At 43.6% G+C, this 21,533-nt stretch overlaps 1 protein-coding gene across 11 annotated transcripts in view; it reads left to right on the top strand.

The window, feature by feature from the left end:
- EZH1 (enhancer of zeste 1 polycomb repressive complex 2 subunit) overlaps window positions 1-21,533 on the top strand; it is a 235,978-nt gene that overhangs the window by 134,378 nt on the left and 80,067 nt on the right. For all 11 annotated transcript variants that reach the window (XM_033918305.1, XM_033918308.1, XM_033918309.1 and 8 more), the window contains 2 exons: window positions 12,818-12,998; window positions 15,258-15,454. In XM_033918305.1, coding sequence (XP_033774196.1) covers window positions 12,818-12,998; window positions 15,258-15,454 — 378 coding nt within the window. The remainder of the gene's footprint in view (window positions 1-12,817; window positions 12,999-15,257; window positions 15,455-21,533) is intronic.

Here is a 21,533-nt window from a genome sequence, read left to right as displayed (position 1 = left end):
ATCCATAATACATCAACAGATGGCAACACTGATGTGTTAAATGTGTCAATTTTTCTTTGAAATCTCTTCCTTCACCTCAGTTGACAAATAGTGTCTATGTGAAGAGGCTGTTTTGTTATCACTCGAGAGGTAGAAGCATGCAATGGGCAAAACTTGGTTGTTATCTCAATATGAGAATGAAGGTGAGAAATTTCTTTGCAAGATTGTGACAGTTGATGAAATATGGGCTCATCGTTGTGAGCCAGAAACAAAGTGCCAATCTGTGGAGTATCATCACAAAAATTCACCTGCAAAGAAAAAAATTCAAAACACTGCCATCTGGAGGAAGAATTGCGGTATAATTTTTTGGGTCATGGATGGTGGTGCATGGATTTCCTTGAATCTGGTACAGCCATCAGTAACATAGTAACATAACATAGTAACATAGTAGATGACGGCAGATAAAGACCCGAATGGTCCATCCAGTCTGCCCAACCTGATTCAATTTAAAAATTTTTTATTTTTTTATTTTTTTTTCTTCTTAGCTATTTCTGGGCAAGAATCCAAAGCTTTACCCGGTACTATGCTTGGGTTCCACCTGCCGAAATCTCTGTTAAGACTTACTCCAGCCCATCTACACCCTCCCAGCCATTGAAGCCCTCCCCTGCCCATCCTCTACCAAACGGCCATACACAGACACAGACCGTGCAAGTCTGCCCAGTAACTGGCCTTAGTTCAATATTTATATATTATTTTCTGATTCTAAATCTTCTGTGTTCATCCCACGCTTCTTTGAACTCAGTCACAGTTTTACTCTCCACCACCTCTCTCGGGAGCGCATTCCAGGCATCCACTACCCTCTCCGTAAAGTAGAATTTCCTAACATTGCCCCTGAATCTACCACCCCTCAACCTCAAATTATGTCCTCTGGTTTTAGCTCAGAGTGTTACATTTTTAAGCCTGAAACTTAAAAAAAAAAAGCTTGAAAACACAAGAAGGAATTTATTTTTGCAACATAACAACACTAGTTCTCACACAGCATAAAACACTACAGAGATAATTACAAAGATAGGTCTCAGTTTTACCCCATACAGCTCAGAATGCACACCATGGGATTTCCACTTTTCTTCTGCTATTGAAGGAATACCTTCAGGTTGTATCTTTCTTATTTATTTATTTATTTATTTATTTATTTACTTTCTGCCCTTTCAATTAGTTTCTAAGCAATTTACATATTAACATACATATTTCAGAAAACAATATCATCATATCTTTAAAAAAAATTCAATTTCATCATCCCCAAAAAAGCAACAATACTTAAAACTGAAACATTAATATAGGATACAGAAAACCGAAAGATTAATTTAGGATAGATGAAATCCAAAATAACAGCAATTAAATACTTCATAAGAATAGCCTTATTGGGTCAGACCAATGGTCCATCAAGCCCAATAGCCCGTTCTCATGGTAGCCAATCCAGGTCACTAGTACCTGGCCAAAACCCAAGGTGTAGCAATATTCCATGCTACCAATACAGGGCAAGCAGTGGCTTCCCCCATGTCTTTCTCAATAACAGACTATGGACTTTTCCTCCAAGATTTGTCTGAACCTTCTTAAAGCCAGCTAAGCTATCTACTCTTACCACATCCTCTGGCAACGCATTCCAGAGCTTAACTATTCTCTGAGTGAAAGCTATTCTGGGAGCAGATTCCACCACTGAAGACCTGTTACCTAAAAAACAGAACTTCTCCATTCCTCTAAATCAGGGGTGTCCAACCTGCGGCCCCGTGAAGTATTTTGTATGGCGATGCAGTGTTTTCCTTTGCTGCCCCCGGATGTTTACCGTTTTGCCGGCTCCCTCGTCTGTCGTGCTGCAGCATTTGTGCGGCCCCAGAAAAAATTTTTTCGGCCAATGCGGCCCTGGGAAGCCAAAAGGTTGGACACTCCTGCTCTAAATAAATCACATGAAAAGGGGGAACATCATGAGCGTAAAGCTTTTGCAGGTTAATGCATATTCAAAGTTGCTGCTAATACCAGGGACATCTTACCAATTAAGGCCCTCTTTTACTAAGCCGTGGTAGAGGTTTCTACCACGACCCAGAGCGCTAAATGCTCCGACACTCATAGTATTCCTAATCAAACCTTCCCAAGATGTCCTGGTCGGAACTTAGACATTCTGTGCTAGACCTGTTTTAAAAGCATCTAAGTGCCAAAAGGTACCCAAACTGACCAGATAACCACTGAAGGGATTAAGTTATGACATTCCCATACCCCCCCAGTGGTCATTAGCCCCCTCCCGCCCACCCCCAAAATCAGAATGAAATAGTACATACCTGTCTGTAGAACAGCAGCACTTAGTATGGGAAATCCTAGTAGAGCATCATACAGGTGTCTTCAGTAGCCTGGTGAGTGAGCCAGTGAGCCATACTGAGGAGGACCTAGACCCATAAGCCACTTTAACCAACATTTATGGTGGAAAGAGTGAGCTTACCAAAATCCTACTATACTGCCATATAGGTGCCACCTGCAGTCATAAGGGCTATTAGGGGTAGTAAACATGTGGGTTTAATAGGTTTAGGGGGAGTTTTGGAGAGCTTACCATACATTTGAATGGGGTTATGGTGAGATGTACTTCTGGCACCCTTTATGAAAAGTCCACAGCAGTGCCCCACTGCTCTATTGGCATGTCTGTGTGGCCAGTCTTTTACAATGCTGGCCCCTTCTACGTCCAAATGGTTTGGATTTGGACATTTTGAACTTGGATGTTTTTGTCGTCGAAAATTGCTAACAAAGTTGGACATCCTAGCAGCCAAGACGTCTAAGGTGGTTTTTTAATAATGTGGACGTCTAGTGGTTTTGCCAGTTTCAAAAATGGCCATTTTTCTGCCTCCAACTTGTTTGGACGTCTTGCAGGGAATATCCAATGTCAGACTTAGACATCCTACCGACATGTTTCACCCATGTGATTTACCACGGTTTTCTCAAGGCTATCACTTCATCCCGAACTGACCAGTTCACTCTCCAGAGATCTTTGGAGAGTGAACTGGTCTGTTCAGGATGGAGTGATAGCCTTGAGAAAACCGTGGTAAATCACATGGGTGAAACATGTCGGTTATCCCCCGTTCTGTGAATAGCGATCAGAAGCTGAGCTATAAAGCTAAGTGAATTATCCTTAATAGATATTTAAAAAGTAATAAGTAAAAGAAAATGTTTTTTAGATAAAAAGTCAAAAAAAGTAAAATTATAAGAAGGATCCAATGACGAGTTGAGGCATAAAGCCGCCCACCATGAGGGTATGCTGAGTGGGGAGGTGGCCTCGCTGAGGATCGAGTGAATTGGTAATTTTGGAAATGAAAGAGGTGTATATGTATATGGTTTACAACCATATATATTGGAAGCTTATGTGATATTATTACCTCTTCCTTTAATACTTATACAAGTGGAGTGTCTTGGAGTTTAATTTGATAAAAGATATGCATAACTTGTTATGACTGTTGCTGTCCATTAGGTTTATTAAAATTTGATATTCTGCAATTTACAGTAGATACATGCAGTTTATAAAACATTAAAAACGCTCAAATAAAACCAAGAAAATAACGCCATATTAAAAGTAAAAATAACCCTTCCCCCCAATCCCCTTTTGATGTTGTCTCCGGAAACAGCCATCTTCAACAGGAATAAGGTTAAAAATTAAACTGGGAGGAGAGAAGCTGATATGCACGGACGGGGAGAGGGACTTTGGGGTGATAGTGTCCGAAGATCTAAAGGTGAAAAAACAGTGTGACAAGGCAGTGGCTGCTGCCAGAAGTATGCTGGGCTGTATAAAGAGAGGTGTAGTCAGTAGAAGGAAGAAGGTGTTGATTCCCCTGTACAGGTCATTGGTAAGGCCCCACTTGGAGTATTGTGTTCAGTTTTGGAGACCGTATCTCGCGAAGGACGTAAGAAGAATTGAGGCAGTCCAGAGGAGGGCGACGAAAATGATAGGAGGCTTGTGCCAGAAGACGTATGAGGAGAGACTGGAAGCCCTGAATATGTATACCCTAGAGGAAAGGAGAGACAGGGGAGATATGATTCAGACGTTCAAATACTTGAAGGGTATTGACGTAGAGCAAAATCTTTTCCAGAAAAAGGAAAATGGTAAAACCAGAGGACATAATTTGAGGTTGAGGGGTGGTAGATTCAGGGGTAATGTTAGGAAATTCTACTTTACGGAGAGGTTAGTGGATGCCTGGAATGCGTTCCCGAGAGAGGTGGTGAAGAGTAAAACTGTGACTGAGTTCAAAGAAGCGTGGGATGAACACAGAGGATTTAGAATCAGAAAATAATATAAAATATTGAACTAAGGCCAGTACTGGGCAGACTTGCACGGTCTGTGTCTGTATATGGCCGTTTGGGGGGAGATGGGCTGGGGAGGGCTTCAATGGCTGGGAGGGCTTAGATGGGCTGGAGTAAGTCTTAACAGAGATTTCGGCAGTTGGAACCCAAGCACAGTACAGGGTAAAGCTTTGGATTCTTGCCCAGAAATAGCTAAGAAGAAAAAAATTAAAAAATTTAAATTGAATCAGGTTGGGTAGACTGGATGGACCATTTAGGTCTTTATCTGCCGTCATCTACTATGTTACTATGTTACTAAGCCGGATTGAATGCCAGATTAAAAAAATTCGTTTTCAACAAAGACTTAAATTTAGGAAATAAAAGTTCATTATGATTAACTTGTGGGATATTATTTTTCCTAAGAATGGGGATAAAAAGAAAAATGCAGAATTATGAGTTGATTCATAATGAGCCATTTTAGGTGAGGGGAGTACTAGAAAGATTGTCTGTTCCCCAGTTGTCTGTGTTCTGTATATGGTTTTGATAAAAAAATTAACTCAGACATATCTCTCTTATTCTTCTCACCCTTCCCCCAAACACTGATTTGCTTTGATTCCTAGCACTGGAGCAAGCTCTATGGGTATTGGTGCTTCAGTACTCCCCGTATTGAGCAAATTCCAATACTTTGAGGGAGCATTCATTTGTGTTGTGTGCGGCACCCCCAATCATTTTGGAAAAATTGTCTCCTATGATTCCTAGTGGTGACTGAGTAGGAGGGAACATTCATTAAAGGCACCTATTTAATTGGGGGGATTAATTTGGGTTTCAATAACAAATACATTTTCTAAAAGTAGTTTCCTTAGTATCTGCATCAGCCTAGTCCAGAACCTGTGGTTACTGCCTGCCAACCAGAGATGGAAACAGCTGCCCTATAAGCGCACCATGCAATCTTGTTTCTTCAATATTTCTCTTTCTCTAGTAAATGGTGATGAGTAAATCATGCAGCTTCTGAACTGGTTGGTGGGCCAACTGATGAACTGAGCCTCAAGCTGAACAGGGATGACTACCTTGAGGGTCTAATCTAATCTAATCTTCTATATCTGCGTCGCGCATACCTATGCAGGCTCAAGGCGACTTACAAAGAGAAGTGAGAGGAAGTGGAGAGAGGCAGGGAAGAGAGAAAGGGGGAGATACATTGGGCAGGGGAAGATCTGAGTTCTTCAAGTATCAAAGAGGTAGGTTTTCATTTTTTTCCGGAATGTGGTGTAGTTGATTTCTGTTCTGGTCGTTTCAGTGAGGTCATTCCAGGTGCTCCACTACCCCCACTCACCGGGATGGCCACTGCTCTCTCTCTAATGTATCTACCTCACTACTCCCCATCTCTGATCATCATCTGATAACCTTCACAATTACTCCCCCTCCCCCACAGCCACACCCAGTCGTCACCAACAGGTTTCAAAATCTTCAAGCTCTCGATCCTTCCACACTCTCAACCACTGTTTCACCTCTCCTTGTCTCCGCTATGTTATTCAAGTCTGTCTACAAGGTTGTCTTGTTGTACAACTTTATTCTTTCCTCTGCTCTGGACACCCTTGCTCCCCCTGTTCCCTCTCTGTCAGTCTTAACCAAACCTCAATCTTGGCTCACTCCCAGTATCTGCTACTTACATTCCTGTACTCACTGTGTCAAGCACCTTTGGCTCAAAAATCTCACACACATGCTGACTTTCTTCACTTTAAATTTATGCTGACATCCTTTAATTCTGCATTTACATGGGTCAAGCAAGACTACTACATCCAAGTAACTAACTCCCTTTCTTCCAGCCCCCTTTGTCTCTTTACCATGCTGAACTCCCTCCTCAAAGTGCCCCCACCTCCGACACCTCCTTTTCTCTCTCCCCAGACTATAGCTGATTACTTCCAAGACAAGGTCCACAAAATCATCCTTGAATTCGCTACAAAGTCACATCCTTCTCCCCTATCCACCATCCACTCTCCTGACCTTCAAACTCACACCACCCCTTCATTCTTCACCCAAACAGGAAGCTCCTCTTGCCTGGTTCCACCCTCTTGATCCTCCAACAACTACCACTGACTTTTCTTCCTTCTCTGAAATCACAGAGGAAGAAGCTGTGCAACTTCTGTCAGCAGTATACTACATGCTCCTCAGACCCTGTTCCCACCCCTCTACTTTACTCCATCTCACATATTGTTATCCCTCTCATCTCCCATATTCTCAACCTATCCGTTTCCACTGCAACTGTCCCTGCTGCCTTCAAACATGTGGTAGTTAAGCTGCTTCTCAAAAAAACCCCTTTGCTGGACCCCAGCTGCCCTTCCAACTATTGTCCTGTCTCCCTTCTTCTATTCCTATCCAAGCTATTTAAGTGTGCTGTGCTGTCCTCTTGTCATTGCCTGGACTTCCATTCAACTCGACAGATTCTTGATCCTCTACAATCAGGCTTTCACCCCCAACATTCCACAGAGACTGCCCTCACCAAAGTCTGCAGTGAACTGTTCATGGCCAGATCTAAGGGCCTTTTACTCAATCCTCATCTTCCTTGACTGCTGCCTTTGATCTGTTAATCACAGCTTACTCCATGATATAATGTCCTTGCTTGGATTTCGTGAATCTGTCCTCTCCTGGTTTGCCTCCTACCTCTCCCATCACACGTTTAGTGTATGTGTTGGTGGGTCCTCTTCTGCTGCTACCCCACTAGCGGTTGGCATACCCCAGGGTTCTGTCTTAGGACCTCTTCTTTTCTCTCTCTACATGTTTTCCCTCGGTTCCCTGATCTCCTCCAATGGCTTCCAGTATCACCTATTTGTTGACAACTCCCAGATCTACCTATCTACACTCAAAATTTCACCTAAAATCCAAGAAAAAGTCTCTGCCTGTTTGGCTGACATTGCTGCCTGGATGTCTTGCCATCATCTGAAACTAAACATGTCCAAGACTGAGCTGCTCCTCTTCCTTCATTTTCCATCTCGGTAAATAACACTGTCATCGTTCCAGTCTCCTCTGCTTGCAATCTTGGAGTCTTCGATTCCGACCTCTCATTTTCTACGCATATCCAACAAACTGCTAAGGCCTGTCACTTCTACCTCCATAATATCAGCAAAATTTGCCGCTTCCTCTGTGAGCACACTCCCTGGACCCTTGTCCACACTCTCGTAACCTCACGTTTAGATTACTGCAATGTACTTCTAACTGGTCTCCCAGAGTTCCACCTCCCCCCCCCCACCTCTGCAATCTGTGCAAAACTCTGCTGTACAACTCATCTTCTACTGGCCTCGCTACATTCATGTTACCCCCTATCCTTAAATCACTTCACTGGCTCCCTATCTGCCTTTGCATACAGTTCAATCTCTTATTGCTGACCTACAAGTGTGTTCATTCTGCTACCCCTTAATATCTCTTCTCTCTTCTCTCTCCTTAAGGAAAAATTGTTAGCATTGAAGACTGGTTCAACCATACCACGGCACGTAGATATTCCCTCTCTGTCCCAAACGGGATCACCGTCTATACTTAGTGGTCTAAACAGTAAATGGTAGGAGAATAGAAGAATAAAACAGTATTAAAATCACTGAAAAGAAGAGAAAAATGGAATAGTAAAGAAAGCAAGAGTGTTACTGAAATTAAAATAAAACTCAATAGTTCAGCTTAGTTCAATAAAAGGCAATCGGGGGTAGGATGACACAGCTGACAAACACACCGAGTCCATCCAGCACAGCTGGCAGGCCAAAGATATAAGGGCAGGCCCCAGATGATCTCTCGCCGTCAAACCACCATCAGCAGAAGGAGGACTCAAGACGACGATGCAGTCCAGTGTTGCCAACAGAGGGGAAGTCTTAGGGACACACAACCATCTGCTTCCATTAAGGCCGATCCTCTGGAATGCAACTCCACAGCGATCTGACATCAGATGCTCCGGCATTAGAACAAGCCAGCGGGCCGCCATTGAAGCAGGCCCCGCCCGACATCAAGAGCAGGACCTGATGACAAGGCCAATAGCACAGATGAGTGGAGATCTCCTGCTGCCACCCTAATTTCTCGCCGCTCTCATCTATCCCACCGCAGACCTCATGAACATTAAGGGAATGACCTGAATTGAACCACAGCGGTGAGTAGGTTGTAGAATGCAGCCAAGAATGGGTGTTATGGTTAGGGACATAAAATGAATAAATAATGATAAAAAATCAGACTAAATTAAAAGAATAAGAAAAAAATAATCTAAAATGTTAAAAATAAATAAAATAAGGATGCAAAAATAACATAAATACATCCCCTACCCTACCCTTCCCCCCTCCCCCCCAAAAAAAAAATAAAAGCAGGAGGAATGCCCACTCCCTCCTGTTTGTGCCAGTGCTTTTAATCAGGATTCCCTGTTCCTTTCTTTTGAGCAGCTATAGGAAATTGAGAGCAGAAGTTTATTGTTATATCCTGAAGATTTCTGGTTCTTCAGACTTGCAAACCTGAACAGTTGCCTGAGACTGAAATATTTCCCCAGGATGTCTGTTATTAAAATGTTACTAGCAAAGTTTCTTCTGTGTTTTGAGCCGTTTGGTGCAATCCCATAGTGAGGGTGAAGAATTTTGTGTTTGGTGAAAGCTGGAGGCAAAACAGGGCCATTATGGGCTTTTTTGTGAATGCGAGATAAAGACAGCTAGACTTTGCTTTTTTTTAACTGTTATGGTTGTGAGTTATGAATGATATGGGATCGTGTCTACGAAAACTGTGCTTAAAAACACATTTTGCAATTTTTTTGAAGACTGCTTGAGTGACATGCAGTGGAGTTTTTTTGACCAATGACTGAAGAAGCTTCTATATATAAGATATATTTAGTCTCATCAAGTTGAAACTTGTTGGAACAAGATATCTTGAGGGGGGTTTTCTCCACTATTTGAAACTAGTGCAGTATCTATTGATATTTATTTATTTAAAAAATTTATATACCATTTAACACTAAACGGTTTACATAATTTACATACGTAATATTTAAAATAAACACTTGATAAACAAATCATAATAAAATAGATATGTGATAAAATTGACATACAAACAATCCTCAGAAATATACCATGATGTGGACAATAAAGAGCATGGATAATTCATCAACTTTCTTGCACAACACACAAGGTAACTTTATGTCAGCTAAATAAATTACATCAAAAACCTACTCTGACAAAATAACTTAGACACCCGGGAGAGTAGGCTTCACCTAAGTTAAACAATCCTTTTATCCAAAACGAGCCTCAGAGCTACAGGCCCTGCCAGGAACACCAGAGCCTCTGTATTCAGCTATACAGCTGACCTGCTATAATCATCAGCTCCTCTTACAGCCAGCACTTACCCAGGAAAAAACTCCACCCATGGGAGAAAAAAAAAAACTAAGGTATTGCTAGCTGTAGAGACAAAATCAAACCAAAAGCACTAAACTCCCCAGTGTCTAAGGGTGTGGTAATACAAAGAACAAACACTTAACAAAACAAACACACAGACAAGCCAAGTATTAGCTGCTCAGTCCCGGGACCTCAACAAAAACAAAGTTTTCACACAGCAGATCTGCAAACACTGAATCTCCTCTTCATCATAGTTCACAGTTCACAGTTGCAAATCTCCACACACAAATTCAAAGTTCACAGATCCCTGAAAGGCTTCAAACCACTGAGGGCACACATCTCCTCCTTAAACAAATCACTCAGTCCCGAGGCTCATGTGCAGCTTCCATCTGTACTTCTGGCAAGAAGCCAAAAAATTCAAAACAAATCCCTTCCTCTACAAGAGCCTTGTTTCACTCCATTCCGTTTCTTCAGGAGAAAAGGACTTAATACACACTAGTGCTGCCCGATTCAGGAAAAAAAATTTCGATTTGATTCAGCCTATTGAATCGATTTTCCTATTCGATTCGATTTTCCTGCCCAATTGGGTATTTTGTGTTTTTTTTTTTTTTTTTTTAAACATCCTGGTGGGTTTATTTTATAACCTCTTCACCCTTTTTATAGCCTCTTCATCCCCTTTGCCTTCTCCTAACCACAGTGGCACTTTGGTGTAAACAAACAAAAAAGACTTTTCCTCTCTCTGTTAAATCCTAGCTCACATTTGCAGTCTAACACAAGCTCTGGCGGGATACATGTTTCAAATCTGACATATTGTAATCACAAAACAGAAAATAAAATGATTTTTTCTACCTTTTGTTGTCTGGTCCTTATTCCAATCTTGTTGGTCCCAGGCTCTGGTTGTCTTCTGATAACTTGCTTGCCGGGGTCTCCTTCTTTCTCCATGCTAACCATCCATCTCTGTCCTCCCCTTCCCCTTCCCTCCTCCCCCCCCCCTCCCCCGGAGGTCTGGCATCTTTTCTTTTTTTTGTCTTCATCCACAGATCCACCTTTTCTCAACTACCCTTTCATTCAGCATCTCTCCCTCCTTCCCTACCACCCCAGGGTCCACCGTCTCTTCCTTTCTTTTCCCAAATACCCTCCTTTCCAGTATCTCTATCCCCCCTCCACACCATTCCTTGTGCCCAACTTCTCTCCCTTTCTATTCCTTCCCTCCCTAAATCCCATTGCCCATCATCTCTCTCCCTCTCCTCTATTTTTAGTCCCATTATTTCTTCCTCCCAAAGTACAGTATATGCACGTCTCTTTGAACCCCCCCCCCCCCTTCCCTCCCTCCGTGTACTTCCACACCAGGGCTCATTCCCCTGAAGGTCTGTCTCTCCTCTGAAGGCCTGCCTGCCCCCCCTGAAGGCCTGCACCCAAGGTGTGCCTATCCCTCCTGAAGGCCTGCACCCCACCTCTGAAGGCCTGCATCCAAGGCCTGCCTGTCCCCCCTGAAGGCCTGCATCCAAGGCCTGTCTGTCCCCCCTGAAGACATGCATCCAAGGCCTGCCTGTCCCCACTGAAGGCCTGCATCCAAGTCCTGCCTGTCCCCACTGAAGGCCTGCATCCAAGGCCTGCCTGTCCCCACTAAAGGCCTGCATCCAAGGCCTGCCTGTCCCCACTGAAGGCCTGCTTCCAAGGCCTGCCTGTCCGCACTGAAGGCCTGCATCCAAGGCCTGCCTGTTCCCCCCTGAAGGCCTGCATCCAAGGCCTGCCTGTCCCCACTGAAAGCCTGCATCTAAGGCCTGCCTGTCCCTCCTGAAGGCTTGTACAACCCCCCCCATCTCCTCCGGAAGGCCTGCGTGTTCCCCCTGGCCTCAATTTACCTCATTTCATCAGCCTGCATAAGATCGCTAATGTTAGTGTCAACTTTACCAGAAATAGCTAAAAAAAAAAAAAAAAAAAGGCATCTACGAATAGCTGCATCTTAAGGAATTTTCTAAACTTGCCTTTTTCACAGCAATTTCATATCTGACCCACCAAGGAGTTCCATAACTTAACTCCTGCACAGCAGAAAGTCATTTTACTGGTCTCAACAAGTCTTGGGTTCACAGATGTCTTCAGTAAAGCTAAATTCTCAGAACGCAAAGATCTTTTTGGTGTATTACTGAATATATTACTTTTAAGCAATTCTGGGATGTTTCCATGCTAAAATTGATGTCAAATCATCAATGCTTTATACTATACTCTGAAGGCGACTGGAAGCCAATGTAATTTTTGGAGATATGGTGAGATATGATCATATTTTGACAAACCTGTAATCAAACGAGCTGCTGCATTTTGTATGACCTGCAATGCTCTGCATCTTGCTTTTGTTATTTCAAGGTACAGGGTATTGCAGTAATCAATTCTCGACAAGACCATGGCCTGAACAACCGTTCGAAAATCATGTGGTACCAGCACTGGTTTTAATCGGTATAACAAATGCATTTGTGCAAAGCATGCCTGTATGGTCTTAGTTACTTGGAGCTTCATTATTAGGCCAGAGTCAAGCCTTACACCTAAGATAGTTAATGACTCGTATACCAAAAGAACATCATCAATAACTTTCACCTCGGTAATGTGCTTAGCCTGTTTTCTGGTTATACTCTCTATATTTTTTAGGCTTTGCTAGTAAGATTATATAGTTTATTCCTCTTTATAACTTTAGTGTGATATTAAAATGTATCTTGTAGCACTAGGAAGTCCTAGAGAAACAAGCAATCCTTCCATTAAATTTTTTTTTTTTCTCTATGGTATGGCATGGCTTGACACGTGCCTTGAGAATGTGTTTCTTTGCACCTTTTGTATAAAAAGGATGATAATGAAACCCAAACTGGATCTTGCAGCATATGTTACTGATGAGAAATATGAGATGTTTATATAGCTATTTTGCTACTATCTAGTATTAAAATGGCTCCAAATTATATTCCAGAAAAATGGAAGAAAAGACCTTAATAACCATTGTCCATCAGTTTGCATTGATACTGTTCAGTGGAGCCTGCCATAAAATACTGGTGGGAATAGTGAATGTCCCAACCTGGACTTCCCAAACTCTACCTAGACCTGGTGTGCAAATTGGGATTTCACCTCTTGGATCTTTCCCTTTATTAATGTAAGAACTTTTAATGTAGATTTCATCTTTGCATATGTTTCAATCCCAGGATGGAGCCAAAGAGTATGCGATGCTTAACAATCCAAGATCCAAATGTTCTGGCCGACGACGCAAGAGGAAGCAGATCATTGGTACTCCTTGTTCAAGCACCTCAGCATCTGCCACCACTGAAACAAAGGAAGGAGACAGTGACAGAGACACGGGCAATGAATGGGCTTCAAGCTCATCAGGTAAGAGTGTTTTTATTTGGGGAGGGATGGGGGTGTTAGTGGGTAGCTTATTTAAGAAAGGAGGTTGATAGGACTAGGAATTAACACTTGGTATCTATAAGTTTCTAATGCAGGCTTAGGGGTTGGATTCTGGCCTCTCAACTCCATGCCTTATTGGAATGGTAATGCTGCTGTTGAGGGAAAGAGGATGTCTTGTGTAAAGTAAAGAATACATTTCCTTTCTTAGAGTTCAGTTTACCGTATATATTTGAATATAAGCAGAGATTTTGTTCCCCAATATTGAGGGTCTCTGCTTTTATTTGGATCAGTGCCCCCCGCCCCCTTCTCAGACCTATTGCAGGCCTCTGCTGGGCCTGCTGTAAGACCTGGTGGGCCAGTAGTGGGCTGGGAAAGGAGGGATCCCTCCTGTCCCAGCCGACTATACCTTCCTTTACCTCTCTCCTGCCTCCTCCGGGTACCTTTTACAATCCTTTGTGGTCCAGCGGTGAACCTGAGGCATGTGGGATCTCACGGCAGCCAATCACTAGCGGCTCTCCACGGGGCAGGAGCGCGGGAAGGCCGCTCCTGCTCTGGTTCACTGTTGGACCACTGGGGATTGTAAAATTACCTGGAGGAGGTGGGAGAGAGGTAAAGGAAGGTACAGTCGGCCAGAACAAGAGGCGGGAGGGATTCCACCTGTCTCGGATTTCTGCTGGACCACCAGGAATTTTAAAAGTACATGGGGGAGGCGGGAGGCTAGGTACAAGTTTTTCGAGTCGGCCAGGATCTCCCCAGGGTCTGCAATGCCAACCGTATGGCTCTCTGTTCCTGTCTAACGACCATTTCCTTTGAGAGGAAGTCCATCATCCTTGAATCAGATAGCCATTGCAATGGGCCCCCAGCCGTAAAACTGGCATCTGTGGTCAGTATCATCCATGATGCTATCTGGAAGGGCCTGCCCCTCAATGGAGACTGGCCGAAGCCACCAATGCAAGCTGTGCCGTGCTTCCTCCATCTAGGCCAACTGCATCTGAAGGGGTTCTGTCTGCGGGAATGTAGTGGATGCATATGAGCTTCACCCAGGGAACCACCACTATGGTTGCTGCCATGGTTTTGGTGGCATTTAGCTTTAGCTTGTTTATGATTGCCCAGTTTTAGATTTTTGTTATATTATTTGATATTTTTTTGGTGTCCTCTGGTTGGTTATAGGTTATGGGAATGAGGAGTAGAATGTCGTCGGCATAGGACAGTATGGTTTCATCTTCTAGCTTGATGTGCCCGAGTAAGCTCATGAATAGGTTAAATAGGATGGGGGATAGCATGTTTGGGGGATTTTAGAGGTGGGTACAGTTTGGGTTGTATTAGGGAGGGGGAGGGGTTGGGGATGTTCTAACCATGGTGGGATTTTTCTGTATATAGAATAGGTGCACTGAAGAAACCACATGCGCCTTTTACATTGTGATACTATTGGCGTTAGTATGTTCACGGCATATGTAATTGTTAAACGTTCAATAAAAAATAATTAAAAGAAAAGTTCCTGAATGAAAAGTCCATAGTCTGCTATTGAGACATACATGGGGGAAGCCACTGCTTGCCCTGGGATCGGTAACGTGCAATGTTGCTACTATTTGGTGCTGCAAGGGCCACTGTGGAAACAAGAGACTGGGCTAGATGGACCATTGGTCTGACCCATTATGGCTAATCTTATGCTCATTGTAAACTCCAAGGGTAGTTTATACCTATGGATTTTGCACCAGTGATGAAAGGAAAACTTAGTAGATTTAACTTTATTGTTATCTCAGTAAAAGGACCTACTGAGATTAAACCTGCTGCTTTTTCAGCTTGTACTTTTTTCAGCCAGACAAATTCATGTAGTTTTCAAAATGTAAAAACTCTGTGTTTTTCAATCCCTACTAATCTAACCCTGCCTGTAGAACTGCTGCAAACAATATATCTGCACAGAAGATAGGAAGTGTTTAGAGCCCTTTTTTTGCAGGTAAAATATTCTTGGAATGCCGATTGCCCATGCTGAGGGCTCTGGCCATCTCCCTTCATAGTTCTCACCATTCTTTTTAAGAGGCACAGATAGTCCTTACATGAAAAATATACTGCCTGCTTATGAGCTTGGAAGGAGCAGCTAACATCTCAGTTATTTAATTAATAGTGATGAGATTGGAATTTGAACTGCACTAGAGCCCCTAAACTGAGTCGGCCTAGTTTTTTTGTCAAAAAACCATTACAGAAACTGTTTTCTTTGGTGGTTGTTGTAATCTTTTACAGAAGCAAACTCCCGCTGCCAGACGCCCACAAAGCAGAGAGTCAGCAGTGTAACCTCTGATCTCTCCGTGGTGGAGGAGCCGACTGAGCCTGTAGAGTGGTCAGGGGCTGAGGAATCCCTCTTCCGAGTCTTCCATGGGACCTATTTCAACAACTTCTGTTCGATTGCCAGGCTGATGGGGACTAAAACCTGCAAGCAGGTATGAATTAAGGCAAAAATAGCTAGTGATCTGATAGTGTCTTCTCTCCAAGGACAAGTAGGCCAAGATATTCTCATGTGGGTGACATCATCCAAAGAGCTCAGTGCGGAAATGCTGCCTAGCCTGGTATGGAAACGTTGCCCTTCACTCTTTAAGAGGTTAATGCCTTAAAGTGCTCCCACCTTGCATGCACAGGTGCCTTGTTGCCCAAATCACAAGTGTGAGACCAACAGTTTCCTTTGATCTATGGTAAGTGGAAGATACATTTTTAGCGGCTCCTCACGTCACCATTTTAAAAGTGAGTTGGGTGACTTTCTCACAGGATTTTTTGTGTGTAGTTCCTTCAGGATATTTTTTTTCCTTTCAGTTTATCCCTTAGTCTCTAGTTTTGGTTTTCCCTTCTTTTAAGTTTCCTTGATTTTTTTCAGCTTTTGGGGCCCTCTTAGGCTCGAGCATTGCATGGGAATTGCCCTTGTTTTAAAATGAGCAGTTGCCCCTTTTTGCGCTCACCATTGAGTGCTGTGGCTATTTTCTCTTCCATGTCAGCTAAGGTTCCCAGTGGCTTTACGTGCTGCTCTCAGTGCAATTAGACTGTCTCTGGGCTGACATTTATAACTGATAAGTTCTGGAACTCGTTGCCAGAGGATGTGGTAACAGCAGTTAGTGAAACTGGGTTTTAAAAGTTTGGACAAGTTCCTGGAGGAAAAATCTGTAGTCTGATATTGAGATAGACATGGAGGAAGCCACTTCTTGCCCTGGGATCAGTATCATGGAATCATGCTACTATTTGGGTTTCTGCCAGATTCTTAGCTACTGTTGGAAAAGGAACGAGGCTACTTGCAAGCAACATCAAGAGAGAAGTGGACAAGTTTTAAACTAGGAAGAAGGGGAAAGCCGACAGTCGACAGAGAGAGAGAGTCGATGGTTCGGGAACCGGTATACCCAGAGAATACCGTGCAAGAAGATAGAGGGAAAGACTCACCGGATTACAGGCAAGAGAGATCGAAAAGGACACGAGGGTAGGAAATGCAAGAAAGGAAAAAGCTGCAAACTCAAGTGTATGTACACAAACGCAAAGAGCCTTACAAATAAGATGGGTGAATTAGAAGCCATAGCACAAAAAGATAACATTGACATCATAGGCATCACGGAAACATGGTGGACTGAGGAAAACGTCTAGGGCACTGTGCTACTGGGATACAAACTATACCGCAGAGACAGAGTGGCTCAAAAAGGTGGGGGTGTTGCCATATACGTCAAAGAATCCAACAATGAGGCCTTTTGACCATTTTTTGCCTCATTGTTGGATTCTCTTAAGTTTCGTTGGCAATTCTTTTTTTGGAATCAGTTGTCATATACGTCAAAGAGGAAATTGAATCTGCTGGAGAGAACACGCCACAACTGATGGATAAGTTAGAATCTCTATGGGTCAAAATTCCAGGAACAAATGGCCTGGAAATGAAGATCGGCATCTACTACCGACCCCCAGGGCAGTCCAAAGAAATTGATGGAGAAATGACAGACGAGATTAAACGCAACTGCAAGGGAGGCAATACAGTTATCATGGGTGACTTCAACCATCCGGGAATAGACTGGAATCTAGGCACCTCCAGCTGCATTGGAGAGACCAAGTTCTTGGATGCTGTAGGCGATTGCTTCCTGGAACAACTTGTCAAGGAAAATACTAGAGGAAATGCAATTCTGGACTTAATTCTAAATGGCCTGCGAGGACCAGCACAAGATGTAGAAGTAGAAGGGACACTGGGAAGCAGCGATCACAATATGATCCGCTTTGATCTGGACGCAGGGGAGAAACATCGGTCCAAAACGACAGCCACGGCACTGAACTTCTGAAAAGGGAATTACGAAGGGATGAGACTCATGGTAGGGAAGAAGATTAAGAAGAGGATAAGCACTGTAAAAACGCTAGAGCAAGCTTGGTCCCTTTTTAAGGACACAGTCACCGAGGCGCAAAATCTATATATACTGCGTATCAACAAGGGATCCAAGAGAAAAAGAACAAAGAACCGGCGTGGCTCACTGTAGATGTGAAGGAAGCGATCAGAGACAAGAAAACTTCATTTAAGGAATGGAAAAGGTCAAAAACGGATGAAAACTGGAACAAGCACAAACAACATCAACGCAGGTGACATAAGGCGGTAAAAGGGGTCAAAAGAGACTACGAGGAAAAAATAGCCAAGGAGGCGAAGAACTTCAAGCCGTTCTTTCGATATATTAAAGGGAAACGACCCGCAAAGGAAGTGGTGGGACCGTTGGATGACTATGGAATAAAGGGAGCGCTAAAGGAGGACAAAGCAATCGCTGACAAACTGAACACATTTTTTGCATCTGTATTTACCAAAGAAGATGTACACAGCATACCGGAACCCATCAGGCTATATGCTGGAAACGAAGATGGAAAGCTGACAGGAATGACGGTCAGTCTAGAGAAGATATGTAGGCAGATTGATAGGCTTAAGAGCGATAAATCCCCAGGACCGGATGGCATCCATCCAAGGGTCATCAAGGAACTGAAAGGGACCATAGCTGAACTGCTTCAACTAATAGCCAATCTGTCGATCAAATCGGGAAAGATTCCGGAAGACTGGAAGGTGGCGAATGTTACACCGATCTTCAAGAAAGGTTCGAGGGGAGATCTGGGGAACTACAGACCGGTGAGTCTGACCTCGGTACCGGGAAAGATGGTAGAGTCACTGATAAAGGACAGCATCATTGATCACCTTGATGGACACGGGCTGATGAGGACCAGTCAGCACGGTTTTAGCAAAGGCAGATTGTGTTTGACGAACTTGCTACACTTCTTTGAGGGAGTAAACAGACAGATAGACAAGGGCGATCCGGTCGACATTGTATATCTGGATTTTCAGAAGGCGTTCGACAAGGTTCTGCATGAACGACTACCTCGGAAAATTGCAAGCCATGGAATTGAGGGTGAAATACTCACTTGGATTAAAAACTGGCTGGAGCATAGGAAACAGAGAGTGGGGGTAAATGGACAATACTCGGACTGGAAGATCATCACCAGTGGGGTGCCACAGGGCTCGGTGCTTGGACCCGTGCTCTTTAACATCTTTATAAATGATCTGGACATAGGTACGACGAGCAAGGTGATTAAATTTGCGGATGATACAAAGTTATTCAGAGTAGTAAAGATGCAGGGGGATTGCGAAGATCTACAACGTGACATAATCAAGCTTGAGGAATGGGCATTGACATGGCAGATGAGGTTCAACGTGGATAAGTGTAAAGTGATGCATGTCGGTAACAAAAATCTCATGCACGAATACAGAATATCTGGGGTGGTACTTGGAGAGACCTCCCAGGAAAGGGACTTGGGAGTTCTGATCGACAAGTCGATGAAGCCGTCCACACAATGTGCGGCGGCAGCAAAAAGGGCAAACAATGCTAGGAATGATAAAGAAGGGGATCACGAACAGATCAGAGAAGGTTATCATGCCGCTGTACCGGGCCATGGTGTGCCCTCACCTGGAGTACTGCATCCAGCACTGATCGCCGTACATGAAGACGGACACGGTACTACTCGAAAGGGTCCAGAGAAGAGCGACTAAGACGGTTAAGGGGCTGGAGAAGCTGCCGTACAGCGAAAGATTAGAGAAACTGGGCCTCTTCTCCCTGAACAGAGGAGATTGAGAGGAGACATGATCGAAACATTCAAGGTATTGAAGGGGATAGACTTAGTAGATAAGGACAAGGTAGGGAGAACAAGAGGGCACTCTCTAAAGTTGAAAGGGGATATATTCCGTACAAACGTAAGGAAGTTCTTCTTCACCCAGAGTGTGGTAGAAAGCTGAAACGCTCTTCAAGAGGCTGTTATAGGGGAAAACACCATCCAAGGATTCAAGACAAAGTTAGACAAGTTTCTGCTGAACAAGAACGTGTGCTGGTAGGGCTAGTCTCAGTTAGGGTGCTGGTCTTAGACCAGAGGGCTGCCGCGTGAGCGGACTGCTGGGCATGATGGACCAGTGGTCTGACTCAGCAGTGGCAATTCTTATGTTCTTATGCTAGATGGACCATTGGTCTGACCCAGTATGGCTATTCTTATGGTATTTCTAGTACGACCGACACTCTATTCCTGAACCCTTCTGCTCATGAGAGCTCTTGTAGGGAGCTTCTTATGTATTTTATTTTGCTCCTCCATCCCTTACATCTGGGCTGTCTACTCCTCAATTGTCTTCCTACAAAAGAGACAGTAGGAGCTTGTCTTTTCTGCTCGTGTTTATTTTAATTTTAAACTCAGTCTTTTTCACTACCGTTTGCAAGACTTTTTGGTGCTGCAGAGGATCCCCTTTGTTCAGTGAGCTTCAAGCCCTGGTAGTGGCTCCACCTTACACTAAATTTCATCAGAACAGAGTGGTTCTCTGCATTCACCCTAAGTTCCTTCCCAATATGATGTCAGAGTTCCATCTGAACCAGCCAATTGTCCTGCCAATATATTTCCCAAATCTCATGCCCGTTTTGCAGAAAGCACACTGCACATCTTAGACTGCAAATGAGCATTGCCCTTCTATCTGGAGTGGACTAGGTCCTACAGACAGTCCACCCAGCTTTTTGATCCCAACACATTTTTTCCAGTTGGCTACCATATTACAAAACCTTTCATACACTGAAAGATTGGAGAGATTGGGGCTCTTCTCCCTGGAAAAGTGGAGACTCAGAGGAGACATGATAGAGACCTACAAGATCATGAAGGGCATAGAGAGAGTAGAGAGGGACAGATTTTCAAACTTTCAAAACATAAAAGAACAATAGGGCATTCAGAAAAGCTGGAAGGAGACAGATTCAAAACGAATGCTAGGAAGTTTTTCTTTACCCAGCGTGTGGTGGACACCTGGAATGCGCTTCCAGAGGACGTAATAGGACAGAGTGCGGTACTGGAGTTCAAGAAAGGATTGGACAATTTCCTGCTGGAAAAAGGGATAGAGGGGTATAGATAGAGGATTACTGCACAGGTCCTGGACCTGTTGGGCCGCCGCGTGAGCGGACTGCTGGGCACGATGGACTTCGGGTCTGACCCAGTGGAGGCATTGCTTCTGTTCTTATGTTCTTATCTCTTTTGCTTATGCCTAGGCTGAGTTAACTCTGGAGAGACATGTCAAGGCTCACAGTGTCGGAGCCATGGCAGCATCAGTGGCCCACTTAAGTTCAGCCTCCATTGAAGAGATTTTCAAGACTGCAATGTGGTCTTCATTCCACACATTCACATCCCACTATTACCTTAAACAGAATATCCAATGAGACAGACAGTTTGGTCAAACAATCCTTCAAGTTTGTTGTTGTATTTTGTTTAATTTCTACACTATATTACTTATATTCCATAGATTCAGTGTGAATCACAAAGCAGATGATTCTTCATCCTAGGAGAGTATGATTAAAAACGCTTAATAACAGATACAATAGAAACAAAAAGCATTATCAAATAAGGCTTCAACGCCTTATGAAAAAAGATGAAGTTCAGTCATCTTACTTTTAGTGGTAGACTATTCCAAATTTTAGCCCCCTGATATGCAAAGTATATATGATATATATGCTAATAGAGGGGAAATTCAATTTGAAATGCTGTAGCAGAGAGAAATACATTTGAAACATTCAAAGCATGAACCAGTCCATAAGAATAAAGATGATATATGGCCTTATAAGCCAAACAAGCTATCTTGAACTGTACTCTCAATGTCACGGTGACAGAATTTGTCATCGTCTCTGTCCCTGCAGATAACTACAGGAAATCATCTCGTATCATTCTTTAGTGTGTACATAAGTACATAAGTAGTAGTAAGTACATAAGTAGTCGCCTCCGCCGGGGCAGACCAGAGGTCCATCCAGCCCAGCGGTCCGCTCACGCGGCGGCCCATCAGGCATATTGCCTGATCAGCGGTCCCTGACTATTTTTATGCCTACCTCTACACTTATCTCTAAACCTTCCACTGCTCTTATCTGTACCCCTCAATCCCTTTGTCTTCCAGGAACCTATCCAGGTCATTCTTGAAACCCTGTACTGTGCTATTTCTTATCACGGCCTCCGGAAGGGTGTTCCATGTGT

The sequence above is a fragment of the Geotrypetes seraphini genome, chromosome 13 (assembly GCF_902459505.1).
Source record: "Geotrypetes seraphini chromosome 13, aGeoSer1.1, whole genome shotgun sequence".
NCBI classification, from domain to species: domain Eukaryota; kingdom Metazoa; phylum Chordata; class Amphibia; order Gymnophiona; family Dermophiidae; genus Geotrypetes; species Geotrypetes seraphini.
Note: the sequence above shows the minus strand (reverse complement) of the source record. Positions and strands in the feature narration are given on the sequence as shown.